At 35.5% G+C, this 22,177-nt stretch overlaps 2 protein-coding genes across 2 annotated transcripts in view; one reads left to right on the top strand and one right to left on the bottom strand.

The window, feature by feature from the left end:
* Positions 1-22,177, top strand: part of Fbxl13 (F-box and leucine rich repeat protein 13) — a 210,281-nt gene that overhangs the window by 84,566 nt on the left and 103,538 nt on the right. Inside the window, exons 10-11 of the mRNA XM_046464167.2 lie at positions 12,336-12,388; positions 16,960-17,060. Coding sequence (XP_046320123.1) covers positions 12,336-12,388; positions 16,960-17,060 — 154 coding nt within the window. The remainder of the gene's footprint in view (positions 1-12,335; positions 12,389-16,959; positions 17,061-22,177) is intronic.
* The window catches only part of Lrrc17 (leucine rich repeat containing 17), a 31,195-nt gene that overhangs the window by 4,702 nt on the left and 4,316 nt on the right, over positions 1-22,177 (bottom strand). Inside the window, exons 2-3 of the mRNA XM_046464205.2 lie at positions 9,037-9,944; positions 93-248 (exon numbers count right to left, since the gene is read on the bottom strand). Coding sequence (XP_046320161.1) covers positions 93-248; positions 9,037-9,808 — 928 coding nt within the window. The 5' untranslated portion in view covers positions 9,809-9,944. The remainder of the gene's footprint in view (positions 1-92; positions 249-9,036; positions 9,945-22,177) is intronic.

Genomic DNA, 22,177 nt, shown 5'->3' with positions numbered 1-22,177 from the left:
TAGTTTTTTAAAACTATTTACTGTAAATGTTGCTATAAAAGAGAAATCACAGAAGAGCCCCATTTAAGGGGCTGATATTCAATGAAACTTACCAGGGTCTATGAATTCAATGGTGTTACTGCTGAGGTTCAATTTCTTAAGCTCATGAACATCTTCAAATTCCTTGGGTCGAAGTTGGTTGATTTTATTGTATGATAAGTCAAGTTTAACAATATCTGGAGGGATGTTGGTTGGAATTTTCTTCAACTCTGGAAAAATTAATAGTATTTAGGTTATTTTATTTAGTATTGGAGCGCTCCTTGCTCTAGGTCTCTCTTCACTGCTAAACTCATGTGATTGAAGAATTAACTCTTAAAGATAATGTGTAAGGATATCTAGAGCCAAAGAAAACTGGTATGAGCAAGTCTTAGTGTTTGCTAAATTCTGTCAAAGCCCAGTGAATCAAGTGCATCAAATTTAGAGGAAGGACTGTCAATCCTTGCTGAGCTGTTCAAAGAAACTCCCTAGATGCAATGGTAGAAAACCAAGAGGAGAAACAGCAGGCAGTGCCATATAGGTAGCCAAAGAGGAAGGTAGGACTTAGTTCCAGCTACCAGTAGTTGCCAGGGAAGTTTTTGAAAAAAAGAATCAAATAAAATCTATAAGTCAAACAACTGCAAACCAAACTGCTGTAAGCCTGTCTCCTCCCACTCTCTTTCTACTTCTGAATTTTCTAATAATATTGCTTTTTTATTTGTATCTTCATTTTATCCTTCTTTTTAGATTCCCTCTGCTCACAACTAAGCTCAATTTGCTTCACTCTAAAAACAAATGAAAAGCTCATGACCTCCATGATCTTAAGCAGCAGTAATCAGTAGTCTCCCATTATCCTCAGGAGGATACATCCCAAGACCCCCAGTGGATGTCTAAAACCATAGATAGTATGAAACTCCAGGTATACTGATTTTTACCTATACATCTAGACCTGTGATAAAGATTAATTTATAAAGTAGGCACATAAGGTTAATAATACCCAGTAATAAAATGGAATAATTATAAGTGTCCTCTAATAAAAGTCATTTAAAACATCTATTGGATTGGCCATGAATAATACCATTTCCTGCTTTCCTTTCCTCAGTGGTAGTTATCAACATCAGACATAGTATACATTTTACTGATTTTTTCCCCCTTGTTTTTTGCTCCCCTTCCCTCCCTTCCTCCATAGAATCTGCATGAGGGAGAGTTGGGACAGTGCCAGAGTAAATAGATAAGTGGTGTGTGGCAGGTAACTTCTATGATGGCAGCAAATAATCCCTACTACAGATATTCATGCCCCTGCATATAAACCTCTCCTTTGAGTATGGATGAACCTAGTGACTTGCTTCTAACCAAGAGAATGTAGCCAACGTAGTGGGATATTGCTTCTGTACTTGGGTTACAAGAGAATGTGACTTCCATCTTGCTAGCAGATCCCTCTTTAATTGGCTTTGATGAAACGAACTGCCATGTTAGGGAGGCCCCTATGGCAAGGAATTAAAGGTGACCAATAGCCTTCAAATATTTCTAACAAATCTTAGTATTATTTGAAAACCACAGACAATTGAAGTCAAGGAAAGACAGAAGAAATAATTTTTTTGACACTTAGAATTTGGGATAATTATTGAGAATGGCTATAGTATCTTGTAATAGAAATCTTGAAAAAGCAGAGCAGAATTTTATTTCAAAATACCCAGAATCCCACTTCTTCTTACTTCCTCCATTGCTACCACATTGATCCAAGTCATCACTTCTTATCTGGATTATTCCAATAATGTCCTAAGCCTATGTGATCCTGACAGACCAGATGGCAGAATCCATCCAATGGCTTCCCATCTCAAAATGAATGAAAGCCAGGATGAGTACTCACTGAAGCCCTATAAGCCATTGAGGGTTGTAGGGCATCTTGGTCACCAGAGTCAGCACCTTCTAGATTCTATAAATCAGCCTGTTTATCAGAACTTGCTTGCCAAATCCACAGCTACTAGGCTGGACAAGAGGGTAACACAACAACCTCTGAGGGACAAGCTAAAGTGGGTTAGCCACAAGTAAATGGATAGCAAAAAATGTTTACGCAAACACTCTGGAACCCAACTTGAGCAAAGTGGCAGATCTGTGGATGCTGGCAAAGGAATATGAATTACAAAACCAACTTTGGGGTTGTCAGCAGAAATCCTGGATAAAAATAGGATCCACAAGTAGTACCAGGAAATGTAAACCAATGCTTTTACTAGTATTTCTTTGAGAAGAGGGAAAATCTTACTTCTTGTATTGATGAGTAAAAATAGTTCTTTACTATAGAACTTGAATAAGAATTGTAAATCTTGATGCTAAGTATGTTTGTCTTCCATAAAGAATGTATAAATAAATATTTCCTCAGGCCAGAAGTCAAATTTCTTCAATATCCCCATTTCTAGATCAGGCATCACATGGTATCCAGAGTTCATGTTTATTGCTACCCAAAGTCTTCAGAAATGCCCTGACAATGCCATATTTGCTTGATTATTATTCTTTACAGATCTTGCTTCTCCTCCAACCAAACCTTACTGACTTTGAGGAGGGAATTGGGAAAGTTTCTCCCTCTAATTTCCCCCATTTAGTAGTTATCTTGGTTGTCAGCAACCTCAGAATTAATTTGAAAGCTTGGTTGTAGGAGTTAAGGAGATGAATGACCCTGTTTATTGCAAACTTAAAAATCCTCAACAGTTTGATTTAGGGAAAAAATTGTGTCTTTATCATCAGAGGCAGCTGGAGACAATTTACCTACACAATTTGCCCTAGCCTGACCTTTGAAGTGAAAATGGTAAATTATCCTGGTAAATGTGAAGTTAAAAGCAGTTTAATAACTCTGTTTTCCTGTGTTCTTAGCAAATGCATTTACCTCAATATGGCATAAATGTACCTTTCAACTAATCCTACATTTTATTCCCTTTGAAAGACTTAAGTTTTGTTGGCAAAGTGCCTGTCTCTCAGTAAAGAAACTATTATTTTATTTCTTGCTGTCAGATTTTTAAGGCAAAAATAGTGATCTTTGAGGTCTATGTGGTTGAATTGGCATTAGGGACCCTACGCATACCATCTGACTCATTGTTAAGTCAGTTAGGAAAGGCTCAACTCCCACTAGAGGGATCTGTATTGCAGATTCTCTCTATGCAATTATGTGTATTTTTCTAAAGAGCTTAAAAGGAGGCTTCAATACTGGGAGGAATTGTACAGGAAACATTAATAATTCTTCATATAATATATAACAGCCAGAATCTTGAAGGGAGAGATGGCATTACTTGGTGGCTAATGACTTGAAAACTGTGTTACTGACAACTTGTGTGATCTTTGAAGGGCAAGTTAGCTTCTCTATACTTCAGAGAAGGTTTAGAGATATATATCACTTATAAAATCAAAGTAATAATACTTCTTTTAGGGTTGTGAGGAGTAAATGACAGTGCGTATAAACCTCTGTCTCCTTTGATATAAGGAGGCTGATTCATAGTGGGATAGGCAGCAGGAGCATGGGAGGTATAGACGAACTCTAGATAGGGCAGACAGTTTGGAAGGGACGAGAGGGGGGATGGGGTAATTAATGATGATGGAATGTGATGATCATTATTATCTAAAGTACAGGTATGAAGACACAAATTGGTGTGAATATACTATATATACAACCAGAGATATGAAAAATTGTGCTTGATATATGTAATAAGAATTGTAATGCATTCTGCTATCATATATAAATAAAAATTTTAAAAAACAAAAACAAAAAAACCTCTGTCTCACTGCATGGAGCATATAGGTACTAGCTGTTATTCATTAATATTACTGCTAGTTCCTCTCTTGATGGCATGTTTTAGGCCTCCTTAGATTCTATACAGTGTCTAAAATGTGAAGCATAATTATCAAAAGCATTACTACTTTCTGGCAGGGAGCTAGAGATGCACATTGCTAAGCATTTATTTTTCATATTTAACATTTGTTACTCATTTATAGAATGGAATAAGAAAAATTAGATCAGATAAATTCAGGTTGTCATGCTTATATTCTAGCTATGATTTCTAACATATGTATTTTTATTTTTAAAGGTTTCTTAAATTCCTTTTTTTTTTTTGAGCAAAGAAAAACCTCTGAATTATTTTCACCAATCTAAAGTACATGGCCCTGGCCAGGCACTACTAAAGGGAGTATAATAGACAAGCCCTCTGCCTTTTTTTTTAAATTTTTATTGTTGGTTGTTCAAAACATTACATAGTTCTTGATATATCATATTTCACACTTTGATTCAAGTGGGTTATGAGCTCCCATTTTTACCCCATATACCGATTGCAGAATCACATCAGTTACACATCCATTGATTTACATATTGCCATACTAGTGTCTGTTGTATTCTGCTGCCTTTCCTATCCTCTACTATCCCCCCTCCCCTCCCCTCCCCTCCCCTCTTCTCTCTCTACCCCCTCTACTGTAATTCATTTCTCCCCCTTGTGTTATTTTTCCCTTTCCCCTCACTTCCTCTTGTATGTAATTTTGTATAACCCTGAGGGTCTCCTTCCATTTCCATGCAATTTCCCTTCTCTCTCCCTTTCCCTCCCACCTCTCATCCCAGTTTAATGTTAATCTTCTTCTCATGCTCTTCATCCCTACTCTGTTCTTAGTTACTCTCCTTATATCAAAGAAGACATTTGGCATTTGTTTTTTAGGGATTGGCTAGCTTCACTTAGCATAATCTGCTCTAATGCCATCCATTTCCCTGCAAATTCTATGATTTTGTCATTTTTTAATGCAGAGTAATACTCCATTGTGTATAAATGCCACATTTTTTTATCCATTCGTCTATTGAAGGGCATCTAGGTTGGTTCCACAGTCTTGCTATTGTGAATTGTGCTGCTATGAACATCGATGTAGCAGTGTCCCTGTAGCATGCTCTTTTTAGGTCTTTAGGGAATAGACCCAGAAGGGGAATAGCTGGGTCAAATGGTGGTTCCATTCCCAGCTTTCCAAGAAATCTCCATACTGCTTTCCAAATTGGCTGCACCAATTTGCAGTCCCACCAGCAATGTACAAGTGTACCCTTTTCCCCACATCCTCGCCAGCACTTGTTGTTGTTTGACTTCATAATAAGCCCTCTGCCTTTACATAGGAACTGACACTATAGTAAAAAACAATAAAAAATAGGGGCTGGGGTTGTGGCTCAGAGGTAGAGCACTTGCCTAGCATGTATGAGGCACTGGGTTCGATCCTCAGCACCACATAAAAATAAATAAATAAAATAAAGATATTGTGCCCAACTACAACTATAAATAAATAAATAAATAATAAATAAATGAAGAATAAATGATCAAGTGAATCAGTAGATTTATATAAACAATGGTGAACCATCTATAGTGCTAAAAAGGCAAAATTATCCTCCATTTTATAATCTTAGAGTATATACTCTGCCTGGGAAGGGTGTGGGAGGAGGATGGAGAGAGAATGGTTAAAACGTACAGGGTGCAGATAGAAGAAGGAATAACTTCTAATGTTCTGTAGCACAGTAGAATAGCTGTGGTTAGCAACATTATTTGTATATTTTGAAATAGCTCTTAGAGGGGATTTTGAATGTTTCCAACACAAATGGTAAACATCTGAGGTGATGGATGTGCCAGTTACCCTGATCTGATCATTTATATCATATGCATGTATTAAAATATCACACTGTGGGGCTGGGGTTGTGGCTCAGTGGCAGAGCACTTGCCTCACACATGTGAGGCACTGGGTTTGATCCTCAGCACCACATAAAAATGAATAAACAAATTAAAGATATTGTACCTGTCTATAACTAAAAAAATATTTTTTAAAAAATTACACTGAATCCCATAAGTACATATAATTACTGTCAATTAAAATTCGAAGTGTATTTTGGAAAGGAAAGTATAGGCTATGAATTATATACATAGTCACTAACATTTAGGGGAGCTTGTGTTGTCCATTAATGTACGATCTACTATTGGATTGTTTAAATTTGTATGTCATAAAACTTCATATTGTATCCCACTAAATAAAATGTATATTTTTGAAGCAGGGGGATGAATTTATGGCACATGTCTGGGAGATTGTATGTAAACAACAATAAGTTGATAAAAGAACATCATAAAATAATGTATTTTTTCAAAAGAAAAAGAAAAAATTATGGAAAAAAAATGAAACTCAAAACAAAAGCAGAAATAGGCTAACTGAGGGGAATGGCCCAAGAATAAAAAGATAGTTAAAAAAGAAAAATATGTTATCTCTTCAGAGAGCTGTAAGAAGTCTTAAATTTTGTATAGATAGTATTTTTCTCAGAAAATTAATGACCTTAATCCTACTTTTCTCTTTGATACCTGCTGCAGCAAGGACAAATTAACTTAACCTGAACTGTAGAACCTCATATAAAGTATTCTAGGACAACTTTAGGATAGTTGCTTTGTATTTGTTCAAAATGTATAATTCTAAGCATCACAAAGGAAATTCTAGTAAACATACATTCTTTAGCATGAAGCTCTAATTACTCTCCATAACCATAACAGGGAAAATTCTACCCAATATTGCTACAAAAAAAATTACATCTACCAAGTCTTTTGGAATTTTCTATTGCTTCTTGTTGAGGCAATACTTGTTTTGAACATGGTCAGATTATTCTGGAAGACAGCATCGTGAAGTAGGATGCTCATTGGGGATCGGACCAAGGTTCAAATATAGCTTTGCTGCTTACTTTTGAGGCCTTGACCAACTGACTGGACTTCCATGAACCTCGTTTTACTCACCTATGTTTGGGCACACTACTACCATCCTGAAAATTAGGGTTGTTGGAGCATAGTAGCTTTTTTGTTTTTTTATAAATTGATTTTATTTTTTAAATACATGACCGTGGAATGCATTAAAATTATTATTACACATATAGAGCACATTTTTCATATCTCTGTTTGTATATAAAGTATGTTCACACCATTTAATGTCTTCATACATGTACTTTGGATAATGATGTCCATCATATTCCACCATCATTGCTAACCCCCTCTCTTCCCTTCCAAACTGTCTGCCCTATCTAGAGTTCGTCTGTTCCTCCCATGCTCCCCCTCCCTACCCCACTAAGAGTCAGACTCCTTATATCAGAGAAAACATTCAGCATTTGTCTTTTTGGGATTGGCTAACTTCACTTAGAATTATCTTCTCTAACTCCATCCATTTATCTGCAAATGCCATGATTTTATTGCTGAGTAATATTACATTGTGTATATATGCCACATTTTTTTAATCCATTCCTCTACTGAAGGGCATTTAGGTTGGTTCCACAGTTTAGCTATTGTGAATTGTGCTGTTATAAACATTGATGTGGCTGTGTTCCCGTATTATGCTGTTTTTAAGTCCTTTGGGTATAGACCAAGAAGTGAGATAGCTGGGTCAAATGGTGGTTCCATTGCAAAGTTTTCCAAGGACTCTCCATACTGCTTTCCATATTGGCTTAACCAATTTGCAGTCCCACCAGCAATGTATGAGTGTGCCTTTTCCCCCACATCCTCGCCAGCCTAGTAGGTTTTAAGTTAGCACCTTATCTCAAATTCAGAGGAACTCAGCATAGCATGTTCCAGGTTATGAGGCTGTAACTGCTCCTCTCTGGCATCAAATTACATACAAATCACAGGCCATCTTGTAGACAAACCTTTCCATGCCACATGGTTGTGATGTGCTTATCCAGGTGTCACCTTCAGAGCCAGGGAGAGAGTGGTAAAGCTTAAGCACAACTTTGCTTAAAAGTAAACAAATGTACTCCTGGCTCAGGTTGTCTGATTTGTCACCATTAACAAATTCCTGACTTGTTTTCTCTTGAGAGGGGCCCCTTATGCTCTTTTAACTTTCCCTTTCTCTTGCCCTCAAATAAACAAAACAAAGCAAAGCCTCCTAAAATAGATGGAGGAAATGATATAATGCTCTTTATGACTCTAATCCAGTGATATATGACTTTAAATAGTAATTGTTTTTACTCATAAATTATTAGGCCATGCCAGAAATGACACATATAAACATTGTTATAATGGTTCGTTATTATGTAGTAGATTAGCAGTTCCTGCTCCACACTTTGATAATATCCATCTTCACTAACCTGTCAAGAACATTAGTAAAATCTCCCATCTGTTTCTTAGTTCAGGACTTTATCCTATAAGTGCAAATCCTGCACAGCACTAGCACAAGATTGTGTGGGATGGAAAACCTGGTAGTGATTTGCAGAGAGTAAGTAATATTCCAGAAAGATTTCCTTAGTCTCATAGTCTTAGATTAAATACTTTAGATTTAGTTCTTTAAATATTCTTTTTGGTCCTTTTCTGGATAATATGGGGACCCTAAAGATGTAGGACACTAGCAAGTATTTATTAAAACCTTGGGACTAAGCATGAAATACAGAAGCACTATCACTATAGTGCTTGGCTTCTGTCTCAGAGTGCTGTCCTCTCAGAATTCTGTCCTCTGTCTTGTTCTGCAGATGTTTTTTTTATTGAGGTTGTTCCTCCACAGATGTACACCATGTACACTTTGTTCCTTCACAGATGTACACCTTTAATTTATGTAAGTCAAGTCACATAGACATAGATGGCATTTGCACCTGTTTTCATACCCATTGGTTTTCCCTACATAAGTTAAATTGGATTTAAGATAAGAGGAATTCCTTATAGCCACAACTTATGATGAGCAAATAAGTAGGATCCAAATTGCTGCAATTCTTTGGTGTGACAGATGGAACAAAGAAAGTATTCCTCTGAAATCCAAGTTTGGGTGATCTTAACTAAATGCAGTTCAGGAACAAGTAGGGGATACTTCATGCCTCTTCTACTGTCCCCTAATTGCCAACCACCTTGTTTGACCCCAGAAAATCTGGGGTCTGTTGATTCTGTTGTCATTGGGAAAAAAAATTCTGGTGGAAGTGACAAAAATTTGAAGGTATGATGGGGTGTAAGGAGGATTATAAGACTCAAAGAACATTTCTAACAGGCCATGAAAATGAAAAAGGAAGAAACATACCTTTCCTTTTGCAGTCCAGCGTTTGTATGGGAAACACATAATTGTAGCACAGAGTTGAGTCTGCCTCAGGCCTGATGACTGGGGGTCTCCCTGATACTTGGGGTTTTGGGTCCAATTGCTCCTTTTCTTCTTCATTACACAACTGTTCAGATTTTAGCTGCAGCAATTTTTTATTTTTTAGTTCATGTGGGCTTGCGCACTTGGCATAGTTTCCCAAATTTCGGTTCTTTGGAATCTGCAACATTGAAATGAGGGTTTCTAACTCACAAGTACAGTGCCAGGGGTTGTCATAGAGTCGCAGGTAGCTCAGGAGAGGCATATATATGAACACCTCCTCTTTCAAGACTTTGATCTTGTTGTGCTGTAGTAAAAGGGTGGTAAGTTTGTTTAAGCCAAAGAAGGCTTCACTCTCAATTTTGGAGATCTCATTCTGTTGCAGGTCCAGGCTTTTCAGGTTTTTAAATTTGGAAAACATGTTGTTTTTCAATATGCGGATCTTGTTTCTTGCTAAAAGCATGTGCAGCAAATCTTGAGGCCAGGTAGGTAGCACATAAACTAATTTTCTTTCTTGACAGTCTAAATATTTCTCATGGAGATATGTGTACACATCACAGGGGAGACCTGGTGCGTAGCGCTTTACTGGGTTGGAGCTTCTCCGGCTCCCACCTGCCCGGCCATGATTTGTTCGACTTCTTACACTGCCAGGGCTTCCCTTGCGCAGCTCAGCAGCTTTGCAAAAGCAAAGCAATATTACAATAGTAACCACGCGCATCCTGACATCCAGCTGGCCCCAATTCTTTGGTGTGACAGATGGAACAAAGAAAGTATTCCTTTGAAATCCAAATTTGGGTAATCTTAACTAAATGCAGTTCAGGAACAATGAGACCCAGCTGGGAGATTCAGAGTTCCTAGATTGGAACAGAAAAACACATTAAAAGTTAAAAATCATTGCAAATATTGTGTGTGACTGAAATAGCAGTCTTTTTTAAGCAAACACCTTCCTGGTTTAGAAAGGCGTTTCAAATCAGTGGTATAGAAGGCTTGACATTCTCTTCCTTACCTTGTTTAGTGTTCAAATGTTTGGGCCCTCAGTTTAAATTAAGGCTCTTCTACCTGCTTGATTATGTGATGCTCAGCTAGTTATTTAACCTAATCTTCATCATCTGTAAAATGGGACCAAAGATCCCTCCTAATGTGGTGGGGAGAATGAAAGGGGCTCATGCATTGTAAGGTACTTTAGAATACCCAGCCCAGGGAATGTCCTGCACAAATGTCAGGACTCGGAATGATGAAAAGTGAAACTTATAGGAAATTAAAGGAACTCTCCTTATATCCTTGAAATTTGCAAAAAAGAGTAAGATTCTAATGGCTGTGCTTCTTTCCTTTACTGTCTTCAATCCCCAGTCATATTGAGTATGGCTTCAGAAATGCTCAGAGTAAATGGCATTGTCCTTGTGATCTCCTGGGTTCAAATGCCACCTGCTAACTGAAGCCTTCTCTTTCAGCCCTATTTAGACTTGCACCACCCCTCCTTCCTTAGGCACTCTCAAATCAACTTTCTTGTTTTATTTTTCTCCATCAGCATCTGTCACTGTAAATATTTGATTTCTTTTGTTTATTGCCTCCCTTAACTAGTAAATAAACTTCCCAACAGTAAGGCTGTTTGTCTATTCTGCTCATTACTGTATTTCTTCAAAAAAAAAAAAAATATATATATATATATATATTGAAAGTATGAATTACTTTCATATAACTATTCTGTAAGAACATTTATCTCATAAACTACCATGTTGTTTGGGGAATCTCGTTTTTTCTTAAGTTTTACTGGGTGGACTTCCATGATCTGAACATTTTTAAGCATTGTTTTTATTTCTTAAAACAATTCTGTGGGGCTGAGGTTATGGCTCAGCGGTAGAGCACTTGCCTAGCATGGGTGAGACCCTAGGTGATTTGATCCTCAGTACCACATAAAAACAAATAAGTAAAATTAAAGGTATTGTGTCCAACTACAACTAAAAAATAAATATTAAAAAAACAGTTCTAAAAATATTTCTGATTGGCATTTATCACTTAGGATAAAGTCCACTCTTGGTAAAGGAAGAAATGTTCAAATGGATTTATAACTAATAACACGTCCATTGTTAGTAGCATGGGACTATGTGGTTATGAGTGACGGATGTGCTTTCTATTCATTGTAGCATTTTGATGTTAGTATCACCCCTTGCCTGGAGTTTTCCTGCTTCATGGGGTCTCCTCCACCTTGAATGCCTTTCATCCTCTTCTTAAGCATTCTCCCCATTCACTGGTCTGTGTATCCTCCCTAGCTGCTTTCAAGACACAGATTGTGTAACACTTCACTGTCTAGCTATTTGTGTGCGTGTCTTTTTGTTTTGTTTATATTTACTTCTTTTTCTCCCTAATGCTGGGGATCACTGTACCTCTGAGCTACACCCCCAGCACATATGATTAGTTTTATTTTTTTTATTGGTGCATTGTAATCATCCATAATAGTGGGATTAATTGAATACTCACATCTTATGTTCTCTAAGAAAGCATAAACTGTGCAGTGGCCTCTGGACCTAGAGCTAATCTAATCAGGCATTTAGTCTTTCTAACCTTCCACTTCTCTGTCTGCAATTCATTGTGAATTGTATGTAAACCTAAACTAAACAAACACAGCAAATTTTTTGTTTGTTATTATGCATGTTAAATAATATTATGCATGCTGATGTCTGCAATTTCCTTTGAAATGTGTACAAGAATAAGATGGAATGAGGAGTGGATTGAGAGATGGATGGGTGTATGTAATAAAGAAAACAGTAAGATATAAATTATAATCTAGATAGTTATAAGTCCTCATTATGCAACTATTTCAATTATTGTGTTTGAAATTTTTCATAATTTTAAAAGAAAAAAATGAATAAAAACTCATGCACAAAAAGCAAGTATGTTTTCTTCAAGTGTTCTAAACTAAAAGCTTTTTAAGTATTTAGTGTTTTTCCCTAAGTTATATTTTTCTCTTCTTCCCTTCCTTTGGTAAGCCTCAAACAGTAATAAACATGTGTATATATTTTGTATTTGAAGCCAAAAGAAATCGTTTTTCTGGGAAAAGACACTCATATACTTAGAACACATGATTTCCAAGGTTTCTGTTTGTTTTCTAATGAATGCATCACATTGAATGTAGGATGGAAAAACTTCCAAAGTTCTATTTAAAATGTTAAATTTTTATTTAAACATTTAAAAGCTTAAACATCTGTAATATATTGTTTAGTAATGTGTAACTTGTTTGATTTTAGGCCACTGTAGAAACTTGCAAGAGTTGAATGTCTCTGACTGTTCAACACTCACCGTGAGTATGAGCAGCTTATTCACTGTTGTTTATATTGTGCTTGTTGAATTGGAGAGCCAATATGCAGAGTGCATGGCTGTATGTGCATTGGGGATTGAAAGTGGAAAAAAGCAAACTCTATTAAACTTTGGCAAGAAATTTTACTTCATCTGTACAAGGCTATTATTAATCTTGTAGATGGATGCCCAATGTTGGAGCGTCTGGCAAGTGGAAACACTTTAATGATTACATAAAAATAAGCTGTGTTTCATGCATATGTGTATGAAGCAGAAAAAAAACTGGGCCCCAGGAGAGATGATACACTCATAGTGGTTTTCATGACTATCAACAGTCATATCAACAGTAGTGCCGAATATAGAAAAGAACATGTATATTCCTGTCCCCAGTCTTTTCCTCTACTCCCAACTTGTCTTCCATGTTATGAGCACACAATTCTCTTCTAAAAGGCAGATCTGACCACTTCACTAACATCTTCCATCAACTGCACCCTCCTGTTATCTACACTGTTGGATAAGTCAGAGTTCTTTAACATTACAATACCTTGGAGACCCTATGTGTTCTTGCTCTGCCTCTGTTTTCAACCTATCTTGCTCCAGTCCCATGTACACATTAAGAGTCTGTGTGATCCCAAGCCTCTGTTTGAGCTTTCCTTGCTAAATGCTCCAAGTTGCTCTTTGCAGTTTCTCATTTGCTAACCCTATGTTCTTTGCTTGGAATGCCCTTTGCCTTTGTCTTCAAGTGGCACTTTTCTCTTTGACAGGGTTTAAAGTTAATTTTACACATCACCTCCTCTACCAAGATATTACTGGCTCCCAGGGCAGGGTTCACTGCTGATCCTCTGGGTTCCTGAAATAAGTAGTTCTAACCTAGTGTTTATGCCTACTCCAAGGGGCAGGGGAAGTGCCTTATTCTTAGTGATAGTCATAAGCACACAGCGCTGACTTTGATTTCTAATAAATATCCAGTGATGTTTAATAAATGCTACTGTATGCAGATGCCTAGTAGGTAATGATCAACATTAGCCAAAACTTGAGATTCCATCTCTGGTCTACATTTATGTATAAATCTTAAGTAACATTATAAGAGTAAGATCAACCTAAAGAGAAGGTATGAGAAGAGAAGAGGACTTAGAATTGAGCCATGGGGAACCGTGACTTTTAGTGCAGGCAGAATATAATAAGAAGGAATAATAAGAGAAGAAGGTTGAAAATGGAGGTGTATCATAAAGTGAACAAGAGTGAGGAGTATCAGAAAAAAGAGGCCAAAATGAGCAGATAAGGAAAGGACTCAGTGTCATCTCCTGGATTTGAGAGTTAGAAAGTGACTGGTGATTTTTGCTGAAGCAACTTCAGGGGAATATTGGAACAGAAATATAATTATAGCAAAGTGGACAGGAGGTGAGAAAGTAAGGCATTTATCATAAACTGTTCTTTCTAGAAAAGTGATTAAGGTGGTAATAGAAGGAAAATAGGGGCAGGAGAATGGAAACAGGTTTATAGAAGCTGGTGGAAATTCTCCTGAAGCAACCAATGGAGCAAGTCTTTGAGGAGACAGGAGGGCAGAGAATGAAGAGCCTGAGTCTCCTCATTGTGCACAACTCAGGATGAGAGCCAAGTCCCTTGGCATAGGTGAAAAGACTTCATGATGTGGCCTTTTCCTGCTACCCCAGCCTCCTCTTTACAGTTCTTCCTTTCAGATTTCTACTCAAATTTCAATCCTGAATCATCTGAAGTTCCCTGAACATGTCATGCTATTTCATTTAATCCTTGAATTCATTTTCTATCTGCCTGAAAGAGTACTCTACGACCCCCATCCTAACCCCAACCTAACTTGCTCATCTTTTAAAGTACTCTCTGTTGGGTCTTTCCCTTTACTTAGAAAAAACAACAACAACAACAACAACAAAAACCATCATGGAGGGCTGGGGATATAGCTCAGTTGGTAGAGTGCTTGCCTCACATGCACAAGATCTTGGGTTCAATCTCCAGCACCAAAAAAAAAAAAAAAAAAAAACACATTATGGAGATATTAATAAATTTATATTGATATCAGTATTAAATTTACCCCAAATGTACAATTTAATAGTTTTTGGTATATTCAGAATTGTGGAATAGTTACTATAACCAATTTCAGGGCATTTTCCTCATCCCTGAAAGAACCCACGCACATTAACAGTCACTCCTAATTTTCTCCCAACCTCCCACCCCATGCAATGCCATTCAGTTTTTGACAGGATAAATTTGTCCCTCTCCTGAGTTGCATTTTTGGTCTCAGTACTTCAGCATTTATACTTTTTACTCTATTCAACTTAGTTTTATATATATCCTCTTTTAGAACTGAGAACTCTTTGAAATTCTCCTTCAGTGTTTTTTCCATGAAATTCACCTCCCATTTTTACAGCAAAATATTTTTTCAAAGGAAGGAAGACATTATTTGAATAAATAAAATGTGTACATAAAAATATTAAAACCCCCAGAACTCTTGCACTTCTTACCATGATACACAAATCAAGCATTTATATTAGTTGTTTAGTTTCTGTCTATCAGACCACAGAGAATCTCTCTAGATGAAGTTAGCTAAGTATCTTTTTCAATGGCTTATAATTTAATGTAAAAATACTGCTTTTTCATGTTCAAAAGTGCCCCCAAGAAATGGAGGGATAGACATGTGATAGACAGATAATGTCAGAGGAAAAAAAATTCTATTTTTTCCATACTTTTCCTCCACCAGCAAAGTGAACGTAGGCACCTTTGTTGGGAGATTTTAAATCTTTGCAGACATTCTCCAGATGTCTGCCTGTGGTTTTAATGAGATTGTTTGTACAATGAATTTGTTTTCTCTAAGGGTATACATTACACCTACTATGTTAAAGACATCCAGCTAAGTTTTAGAGGGATTTTTTAAAAAATCAATTTTTAATTCTTGCCCTCTGGGAGCTTCAGTTCTGCACATGACTAAAAAAGATCATATTCTTTGAATTTGGCTTTCTAATAGGAAAGTTAGAACACAATGACTTCTGCATTGAATTTATTAACATCAAAGTCGTGTCCAATTTTGGAGTCTATAAAGGGTTGATAATTTTGTCCAGCTACATTTTACTATTGTTTTTTTTTTTTCTTGGAGACATAGACTGGAAGAAAGGCTTACATTTAAGGAGTTGGGTAACATTCATGCACAGAGCTTTGATTTCCAAGCTTGTCTTATAAAATACATTACATTCAGAAGGATTTGAGTATTGTACTTTGTGGACAAATTCATAAGCTATTCTGCAATGTATGCACTCACACATTTTTGCATTTATGTGTTCAAACATTTGGTGTCTGAGTTTTGAGCTCTTTTAATGGGAATGGGAGTGGTCTGAACTTGCTTGGATGTCCAAGTGCCTCCAGACAGAAAAATGCAGAAAATGGATTACCTCCTCAACTCAAGGGAAAGTCCGATTCCTCTATGGTACATAAAGCACACCCTGTCCTCCTCCTGATCCTCACATTTTCATTCTCAGTGGCTGTCCTTCTAAAGGTGATAAGCAAACTTTCTCACCTCTTCTTGTCCCATCTTGTTTTCATTTAAAAAAATTTTTTGATATTTTATTTTTTAGTTGTAGTTGGACATAATACCTTTATTTTATTTATTTATTTTTATGTGATGCTGAGGATTGAACCCAGGGACTCGCATGTGCTAGACAAGCGCTCCACTGCTGAGCCACAACCCCAGCTCTCTTGTTTGCATTTTAACCAATGTCTTTCAACAAGTGCATAAATACTTTGATTTTTGATTGGTTCACTGAACATTTTGTGTATATTCAAGTATAGTGCCACACATTATGGTTGTTTACCATTCATCTAATTTTATAAATTTCAGTTTAGGGCTTGAAATCTCTGTTTTTCTGTCTCTTTCATTTTACAGTCACACCATTCACTTACCATTTCAATCTTCTGGGGGAAGATTGCTTGAAACTTCGAGATTCTCCCCAACTTTCTCCGGCACTCAATTTCATGCCCACCTTATGCAGAGTCTATATTTTCTTTCAGGTTATCTCAAACTTACTATAAATTTGGTGAAAGTCAGTCCAGCCATTTTAATATGTTCAGTATTACAACCACAGAAACTTTACTACACACACACACAAAAAAAAATGTATGTAAATATGGACTAATTTTTAATAAAGCCCAGCTGAGAGGGTTTACTATTCTCATCTTTCAGAATAATTTTATTAAATTATTAAATGGGTCCGTTTTTAATCACTTTTCTGCATGTGAAAAGTCAAGAGCATTTGACATTTGTGTTCAAATTTCTTGTCACAGAATAGAACTTGCAAGGCTTAACCTTTTAATGAAGTGTCTTTGTGATGGATTGGGACTTTCTCAAGAAAGGGAAAAGAAGGGAGTAATGAAGCTTCAAGCAAAACCATTAGTTTCTATTTAATTTAATTTAAACTGATACCAATGAATATGAAGACACTAAGTCTTGCATGTATTTTTCCTGGGGCAGGAAGAGAAGTGATAGATAAGGGAGAAATTGCCAAGCCTGTTAGGGTTTTCATAAGATTCTTCCCTTTGTTTTTTATACAGGATGAAGCAATGAGACACATTTCCGAAGGCTGTCATGGGGTCCTGTATCTTAATCTATCTAACACAAGTATCACTAATAAGACGATGAGACTCCTGCCAAAGTAATGTTTGTGTTGTTTGTATTATCCTCCCCCCGGGCCCAGATTGTTTTGGCATTCCCCAAAGGCAGTGCTCCCTTTACCAACACCTCACTGAAGTGGCACTGCTGTTTTGCTAAGGGACTTCTGCTTTCAAGTCCCCAAGCTGGTGACAGCAATCTTCTCGCTTGGCAGATGCAGTTTGATCAGGGGTATTCTGTCCTGGCCAGTGGTTTTGTCCCTTTTTATAGCAAGGTGCCCAATAGCTTGAATTTGACCTCACCTAGCTCTTTTTGGTCACCCTTTCTGAACAATGAACGTTGGCCCCCAATTCCAGTCTGGTATTGGGAACTCTCTATAATACAACCTAACATCCTGCCTCCCTAGACTTTGAGCACCACTGTCCCAAGTTCCCTGTGCTCTGGCTACCTCTTCAAACCTGAATCTGACAGTTGGTTTTTGACTGTGAACTATTGACATCCCTGGGCATGAAATGTCGCTTCTCCTCAGCCAGCATTTCTTTGGATGAGAAGAGACAGAATAACATAAGAGTTGACAGAGTATTCAAACTTACTACAAATTAATGCCACTCATTATTCTTTATTTGTGTTATGGAAAGAAAAATTAGGAAGAGTATACAGCCCCTGGGAGACATTCAAATTTGACTTTGAGAAACATTTCTGAAACTACTGTGAAAGAATAAACTATTTTAGAGCATATAACTTTTTGAGATTCTTTGAAAAACAGCAATGAGACATTTGGAAAAGCTTAGAGAAAATTCTGGGTGGTAATTTTTTTTTTTAATCTTCTGACTGTAACCATTTTCCACAAATAAGCAAACCCCCGAAAAAGTGCCACCATATTTTCCATTTATCCCGTTAATTGAATTACCATGTTTTATTTAGTCAAATCTATGGAAACTTCCCTTTGAATTTTCTCCTAGTACTTTAAACATAGTCTTCCCTTTTCTAGGCATTTCATATACATTTACTTGTTTTGTTTTTTACTCAAATATGTAATGAATCTAGAACTTATATTATTAGTAAATGAATGAAGCAGATGTTTTGAATCAGGGGTCAACATATATGTTCATATGGCTCAAGGCCTGCTTTTGTATGTAAAAGTGTAAAATTCTTGGTCCATAAGCCAAGAATAGTTTTACACTTTAAGTACTAAATAGCAAATCAGTAATCCAGCCTCATTTATTGACTATGAAGTGGTATCTGGTTCTTCCTTATATACCTAAAACTCTTTTGCAGACAATAAATTTTTAAAACTCATCCTTTTCTAATATTTAATCTCATATTACATTATGGCCTTGAAGTTGTTGATGTCCATTGTGTCTCTGATGAAAATCCTTTGGAGTGGTATACTGTCATACAGCCCTTTCCATCTCCATGTTTAGTGACTTCTTGTTGATAGCTTGCAATTATTAGTTAATTCGGAGTAATCCACACCATGGAAAATGACAAATATTACAAATCAGTTCTTGATTTATTGTTTTGCCATTGCTTATATTTGAGAAAGGGACAGAAAACAACAATTAATAAAAGCAGATTAAATTTAACAGTGTGTCAGGTCTGTAGTAACAATATTGTAAATAACAAAAAATGGAGGAAATACTTATTTCAATACTTTAAAATTATTAACTGATTCAGCAAAGGCACTACTCATGTCATTGATGGATGAGTGAACTATGGACAGACATCTTTGTCTAATCCTTAATGTAAATAAATGTACTGTAATCCATATGGAGCTAAGTTCATTCCTTGATTGCAACTATTGGTGGGTTGGCTCCATTTGTAAGAGTTTGGTAAAAGTCAGTGAAAGAATCAGTAGATTCAGATAATTAAATATAAACCAGAAACTGATTTTGTATTTTTATAATATTTAGTTTTCCTATCAGGAACATAGTTTATTATTATTTTTTCAAAATTCTTAAGTCTCTCAATACAATTTTATTTGTTTACATAGGTTTTATTTTGCATGAAAATTATTCTTAAGAGTCTTTTAAATTGTTATTGAGAATGGTAGTCTTTCTGATTATATTTTCCAAATGGTCACTTTTGAACTTCAATATGAGATGCAGGTATTTTTTAAACTTTTTATTTAATTGATTTCTTTCCTTTTAAAAGAAAATGATCAGGGCTATAAAATTATTTCTATATAAATATACAAAATTATATAAAAATAAAGATAAATATATAAAATTATTTATATATAAGATTTTGGGCAAAGTCCACAAGATTTGGTAAATATTATTTTCATTTTCTAAACAAACTAGTCTATATTTGCTTTCCTCTTTGACCCAAAAATTATTTAGAAGAGAATTTTTGGTCTAAGTGGTTGACATTTCTTTGATTAAGGTTCTGTTTTTAATTATGCACTGTAGTCAAGAAATGTGGACTGAATTATTTCTACTTTTTAGAATTTATTGAGATTTCTTGGTGGACTAGTTATAATCAATTTCAACAAATCATCTATGAATGTTTAAGATAGTTTCTTTTTGAGAACAAAATTCTGTATATATGTGTGCATATATACATATACCTTCTTGATATGTCATGGTAGAATAGTGATATATTAGTGGCTTATTACAGTCAACCTTCTAAATTTATTTTGATGTTATTTTATTTATTAAGGTTCATAAGTATCACATTTCAATATAGATTATAGCTTTTATTCACATGATGTGATATTCTTTTTCCTGGTTGTTTCTTTGTCATGAATTCTTTTAAATCTACTATTAAATAGTCACCTTTGTTTCCTTTCACTTGTCCTTTTTGTGGAAAAACTGTATATATTCCCATATTTTTAACTTTTGTGTTATTGGGTTATAGATTTGTTTCTTATATGCAGCACATAGTTAACATTGCATTTTAAAAATTTTTCCTCTTTGCCTTTTAAAGAAGACAGTTTAAAAGATTAATATTCTTGTAAAAATTGAGTGTGAGGTCTTTCTTTTACCATCTTTTTTTGATTTTTCTATTACTGCACTGTACTCAGTGTTTCTATATCTACTTTTAAAACAAAGGTGTTTAAAAGGTATTATACATCCTGTTAATCATGACTTTTGCTATTCACTTAACTTTTAATATTGATTTTTAGTGTTTTACATTTAATATCATAATCATAATTACAATTACTATGTAACCCCAACAAGTTAGGCCATTTATTGGAACTGCTCTTCTCCCACAGATTCCTTATTCTTTAGTTCTTATTTTTGATTCATCCTATGATGACCAGAGATATAATTTTAAAAACTCTTTTCTTAGGAAAGATGCATGATTGTTAGAATTTCAGCCATTGATCTCTGAAAAATGACTGTTATCTTAGAAGATAAACAACAACTTCTCCTGGTATATGATTATTCAATCATATCCCTTATTTTATCTTTAAAACTCTTAGGTGTTGCTCTATAAACCTTGAAGTTTCAGATGAAAGAGAAGTCTAAAAGCCAGCATGATTTTTTTTTGTTAGAGAAGGCAAGCAGAGGGCCAGAATTAAGGGCCCTCCTTTGTAACTTATTTTTTTCTACCAAGATGTTTCCAAGAGTTTCTTTTTCTGTGAGAAATTAAAGACATTTTCCAAGCTTAATTGTGTTCTTTTAATTAATTTCTCCTGGAACATGGTAAACTTTTTGAACATTCAAACTTGAACTTTTTTTCTCAGCCCAAGAAGACAAAATTCTCTTTTTAATGCTTCTATTAATTTGTTCAAGGTTCATCTTAAGAATCCCCTTTTATTTTTATATTTATTCCTGTTCTTCGAAGCTGCCATATTTTTTCTCACAATTTTTCTCTATATATGTAATTCACTGCATACTGCTTTTTCTATATCAGTAATTCTTAAAGTGCATTCCAAAAACAGCATTGTTCAGGCAAATATTTAAATCCTGGATGGGGTGGTGGGTAGAAGGTTGTACTGATTTCTGTGGCATAAATAGTCCCATTGTGGCCAATTTTAAGCCATAACAAGATGTCATTTAATGTAAACTTGGGAGATGTTAAAGTTCAACTGGAGCTGTCACAAGCCAGCTCCAATAACATCACTGTGGGAGGCCCCCCATGAGGATCCCCAAGACCCTTGCAGAAGTTTTTTAAGGTCCTCTAACCCTTTGATTTAGAATTTCATTCAGGACTTTTCTTTAGACATTCCATACTAAAGTATATAAATATAATTACGTATATGTATATATGAATCTCTGTTTCTCTACCTGAATATATGTGTTAATATGTATATAAATTATTTCTACTTTTTTAGATTTTATTCAGATTTCTACATAGAATAGTTTAGTAACGGTACATACATAATAGTATAGAGAGAGAGAGAAGGAAGAAGAGAGAGAGATACAGACAGAAAGAATATTATAAAATCCATATATGAAAAACTGAATTTAGAAAGTTGATGATTTGAGAGTGGTTTATATCACATTACAAATTAAGTTCTTTTCAACTTAAAAATATTTCTCCAATCATACATTTAGATAACTTTTTTCTCTTAGGGAAATTTAATATAATATTCTAGCTATGCATAACTCCTTAGGGATGTTTGTTTTACAAATAAAACTATACTTTATTGGGCAATAGATAGAAAATAAGAATTTTATTTAACTTCTAGTTCTTGCCATTAAAAGAATGTTATGCAAAATAAATGCTTCTTAATACTGATTTTTTTTTTGGTCATATGGAAAAAATATACACTGACTTATCTATGAAAAAAATATATTTTGTAATGATTTTCTATTTTTTGCTGTTTTCCATTGTTTCAAATGTGCTTGGATATGCAAAAGTGTTCTTTAAACTATAAATAACCAGAAAAATGGTGGTTGTTGCTGCTGTCATTCTCTTTTCATGCCCTTAGTACATCTTTCCAAAGAAATCCTTTGCCAGAGGAAAAATATAATTTGTTTGGCCTTTTTGGCCACACTGATTTGTCATCTTTTATTTGAATTTTTTGCCTCACTTCTTTAGAAACTTGCTTAATTTTCTAAAGTTGAAACTGAGGGCTGCCCACAGTCCATGCCCATTTCAGGAAATTTTCCCCCTCTATTATTTCCTGAATTCAACCCTTTGTAGTCATTCCTGTTGTCACAACCTAGGTGGCACTCTCAGCTCCTTATTTGGCACAGCATCCTGCTG

This window comes from Marmota monax, unplaced genomic scaffold (assembly GCF_021218885.2).
Source record: "Marmota monax isolate L192 unplaced genomic scaffold, Marmota_monax_Labrador192_F-V1.1 WCK01_AAM20220418_F8-fsc00065, whole genome shotgun sequence".
Taxonomy (NCBI): domain Eukaryota; kingdom Metazoa; phylum Chordata; class Mammalia; order Rodentia; family Sciuridae; genus Marmota; species Marmota monax.
The sequence above is the reverse complement of the archived record's forward strand: the minus strand, read 5'-3'. Positions and strand labels throughout refer to the sequence as shown.